Genomic DNA, 4,267 nt, shown 5'->3' on the forward strand with positions numbered 1-4,267 from the left:
TTTTGGCGGTGCGCGGGCCCCCCCCGGCCGTGGCCTCTCCCGTTGCGGAGCACAGGCTCTGGACGTGCAGGCTCGGCCGCCATGGCTCACGGGCCCAGCTGCTCCTCGGCATGTGGGATCTTCCCGGACCAGGGCACGAACCCGCATCCCCTGCATCGGCAGGCCGACCCTCAGCCACTGCGCCACCAGGGAAGCCCTGAAAGTCATCTTTTTATAAAGATTAGAAGAGCTAATGAATGTGCCTGCTTTACATCTTGAGCATGTTAATTTCTGTGTGTCTCAGTTTCCTTCTCTTTAACGTAAAAATAATAAAGAGCCATGCTGGTGTACTGAAAACATACACCTGGTCTTTGTACCTGGTTCTTGGCCCAGAGCTTTTTGTCATCCATAACCAGTTCCTTCTGAGCACACCTGAGTTTATGCTAATGAGGTGACTCGGGGTGGACCCCTAGTTTCAGAATGGGGGTTGGTCGCAGAAAGACCAGACCTGTGACTAGAGGGTTGGAACTTCCAGCCCCACCCCTCCAGGGAGCAGAGGGGGCTGGAGACTGGGTTATAAAGTCTCTTGAACAATGAGGATTGCTCCATGAACTCTCCCCACTATACCTGGCTCTATGCATCTCTTCCATCTGCCTACTTCTGAGTTGTATTCTTTATAATAAATCTGTAAAAGTAAATACAGTGAAAAGTGTTTTCCTGAGTTCTGTGAGTCATTCTAGGAAATTATCAAGCCTAAGGAGGGGGATGTGGGAACCCCCCTATTTATAGCTGGTCAGAAGTATGGGTGGCCCTGGGACTGGCCAGGTTGGTGACATCGGATGTGGGACTGTCCCATGAGGCTGAGCCCTTAACCTGTAGTGTCTGTGTTAACTCCAGGAGTTAGGGTCAGAACTGAATGGAGTTGCATTGCTGGAAACCCAGCTGGTATTGGAGAATTGGTTGCTGTTGGTGCGGGAGAACACCACATATTTAATGTGGGAAGTGGTGTCAGAAGAAAAACTGCACACCTATCCCACCAGGCTGTGGTGAAGACTAAACCAGTTAGAACACATCTAGCACTTAGAACAGTGCTTGGTGCACAGAAGCTCTCAGTAACTGTTAGTTACACTGTAAATTATCTGCAAAACCCCAGGACTGGGGAAAGAAGAAGGGGGGTGGTAAGCAATAATCAGCTAGTCGAGGATTCACTGAGGGCCCACTGTGTGCCCAGCTGTGCTCTGGGCTCACCAGGGAGGCCTGAAGAGCAGATGTGGCTTTCAAACACATTCTTGCTTTTGGGAAGTGCATACTGGTTGGTGCCCACCACATCACACACACACACACACACACACACACACACACACACACATACACACACACACACACCACACTTTTCAAGCCATGTGGAATAGGTCTTGCAGCAAAGTCAAGACGCCTTAGGGAAGGCTTCCTGGGGGAGAAGGGGCTTGGCCTTGACCTTCAAGGGCAGATAAATGTAGCCTGTACTGCAGGCAGGGCAGGGGAAAGATGAGCACTGAGAAGGAGCTTCTGGCCTGGGCATCTGAGGTGCCCTTGGAAAGAAAGTTTCAGAGAAGAGTTTGGGGGTAAAGCTAGGCAAGGCAGAGGGAAATTAAGGCAAAGAGGAGGGGTGCCTCTGTGCCTAGACCTCAGGGTCTGAGGGGGTCTCCCTGACTCCCCACCCGGAGCTCCGGCCCCGCCTGGCCACTGCAGGCCCCCTGAACACAGCCTGGTTTCCAGCCCCATTGACTCAGCTGGACGGAGGGCCCAGCTGCCCCAGGCCATTTGCCGGGTTGTTTGGGGCTCTACAGGGGCAGGTGTAGGAAAACGGTCCAGGCGGAGATGCCCCGGCCTGCAGGACAGCAGCTGCTCCCAGCTGCCCATGATCCTGACCTCACTGCCGCGGGACGGCGGTACCAAGGCCAGGGCCAGGACGGCAGCGGGCGGTGCTCGGAGAGCCTCACAGATCCTCTGGCAGCTTTCCCCAGGCTGTCTGCTTCCTTCTCCTCTCCTTCCCCTCCCCTTCCCTTCATGTGTCCTGGTTTGGCCCTTTCCATACATTTATTGACTGACCTCCCTCGGCTGTTTACCTGTAGCTGGACTTAGAGTGTCTAAGTCTTTTTTGACAAGCTCCAGGGTGGTTACCCAGTTTACAGGCAGCATAAAGAGGCCGGACTGCTTGTCTAAATCCTACTTCTGGAACTTAGTCATTGTATGACCTTGGGCAGAACCTCTCCTGATCTGTAAAATGGGGTAATATTGGTAGCTACATCATAGGGTTGTTGGGAGGGATTAGTAAACTAACAGCTAACCTAGAACAGTGCCTCAGCACAGTAAGTACTGGGGAAGTATTTTGGGGTTTGGCCAAAAATTTCGTTCAGGTTTGTCCCTAAGATGTTATGGAAAAACCCGAACGAACTTATTGGCCAGCCCAATATTATTAGTAGTACTATTACTATTATTATTATTTAGCTCTATGACCAGCTTGAAATACCTCCATTCACACAGAGTAGGTGCTCAGTGCTATGTGCTAAGCCCTTCCTGGGTGAAGGGGGCATTCAGACCCCTTCTCTCCAACAGGAGGTTTAGAGGCACACTGGGATGAAGGGAGGATGGGAAAAGGCCCAGAATGGGGAAATGAGAGGTCTCCAGCCCAATTTTGTAATGCCTCATCTCGCTGCTGAATCTTTGCTCCCAGCAAGCCCACCCCTCACCATGCCTTCCCGCAGCTCCCTCCTGCACCGAAAAACACCCCCCTGCAACTCGAATGACCCTTCCTCCTATTCCCATACTCCACTGGAGGTAGCACCTGAGGCATCCAGAAGCCCCCCCCACCGACCCCCTCAGCCACACCCTGTTGGCATACACCAACTTTCTCTGTCAGCACTATATTTATGTGCTCTGGTTTATCTGTAACTTTAAGCCCTTCCCTAGTATATGTCTGAACTCCAAAGCTGGGTCTCCGAGCAGCAGCCCACAGGCTTCACACCCCAGGGACTTCCCCGGGCTGCCAGGGCAGGCATGGAGTGGCCTGGCCCTGCCCTTTTACCTGGGTCTCCGAGAGGTTCAGCTGACGGGCCAGCTCAGTGCGCTCACGGCCCACCACATACTGGCAGCGCTGGAACTCCATCTCCAGGCGGTACAGCTGCTCAGCTGTGAAGGATGTGCGGCTCCGCTTGGGCCGGTCCAGGTCCAGGCCCTTGGGCAGGACAATTTCCCGGATGGTTCCTTTGGCGTCTGCAGGGGTCATGAAAAGAGGCAAGTTAGTTCACTAGTTAAGGATTTAAGCCACCAGTGAGCATCTTAATGAGAGGCAGCATGATCTGATGGGGAGCTCCTCATGTCTGGGCCTGGCTGTGTGACCTCTGACAAGTTGTTTACCCTCTCTGGGCCTTACCTCCTTAATCACCCAATGCAGTATGTTGTATCTAATGTATGTATGCAAATGGGCCTCAGAACAAATGTCAGGTCTATCATCATAGCCTGGTCAGAAAGGACTCGGTCTGACCCAGTCAGGATTGTCTTCCCTTAGCAGAATAAGAAACAAATGGAAAGAGAAATACCAAGTCCTCAAGTGCAGAGGAAAAGATGGGTTAGAATTGGATATGATCAATCAGGTAAGGCTTACCAGAGGAAAGGTCCAGAGCCAGGTCTTAAGCCCTGTGTGTGTGTGTGTGTGTGTGTGTGTGTGTGTGTGTGTGTGTGTGTGTCTAGTGTGTATGGGTGCAGTCTCTGTCCACAGACCCTCCTGGGGTCCATGAAGAGGCTTGCTGGTGTGGGGTAGAGCTGGGATCCCCAAGAGGAGCCCAAGGACCATTGCCACTGTCTCAAGCTTCTGGGGTGCCTTTGAGAGGGGGAACTTCGGCCACTCCTCGTGTGCCTAGTTCTGTTGCCCTCCATGCATGGGGTTTCTAATTTTTTTTTTTTTTTTTTTTGCGGTATGCGGGCCTCTCACTGTTGTGGACTCTCCCGTTGCGGAGCACAGGCTCCGGATGCGCAGGCTCAGCGGCCATGGCTCACAGGCCCAGCTGCTCCGTGGCATGTGGGATCTTCCCAGACCGGGGCACGAACTCATGTCCACTGCATCGGCAGGCGGATTCTCAACCACTGTGCCACCAGGGAAGCCCGGGTTTCTAATATTTTGGAGCCTACTTAGGAAAGGTTGAAAAATCTGTAGACCACATTCACCATATAGTCTCACTGAAAGAACTCAGCAAAAGCAAAATTTCTGGGGGTGGGGGTTTATATATATATATATATATATATATAT

General features: G+C 52.4%; 1 protein-coding gene across 1 annotated transcript in view; it reads right to left on the bottom strand.

Moving 5' to 3' along the window:
* The window catches only part of VAX2 (ventral anterior homeobox 2), a 27,221-nt gene that overhangs the window by 3,855 nt on the left and 19,099 nt on the right, over positions 1–4,267 (bottom strand). The window contains exon 2 of the mRNA XM_007453398.1: positions 3,047–3,234. Coding sequence (XP_007453460.1) covers positions 3,047–3,234 — 188 coding nt within the window. The remainder of the gene's footprint in view (positions 1–3,046; positions 3,235–4,267) is intronic.

The sequence above is a fragment of the Lipotes vexillifer genome, unplaced genomic scaffold (assembly GCF_000442215.2).
Source record: "Lipotes vexillifer unplaced genomic scaffold, Lipotes_vexillifer_v1.1 scaffold253, whole genome shotgun sequence".
In the NCBI taxonomy this organism is placed as follows: Eukaryota; Metazoa; Chordata; class Mammalia; order Artiodactyla; family Lipotidae; genus Lipotes; species Lipotes vexillifer.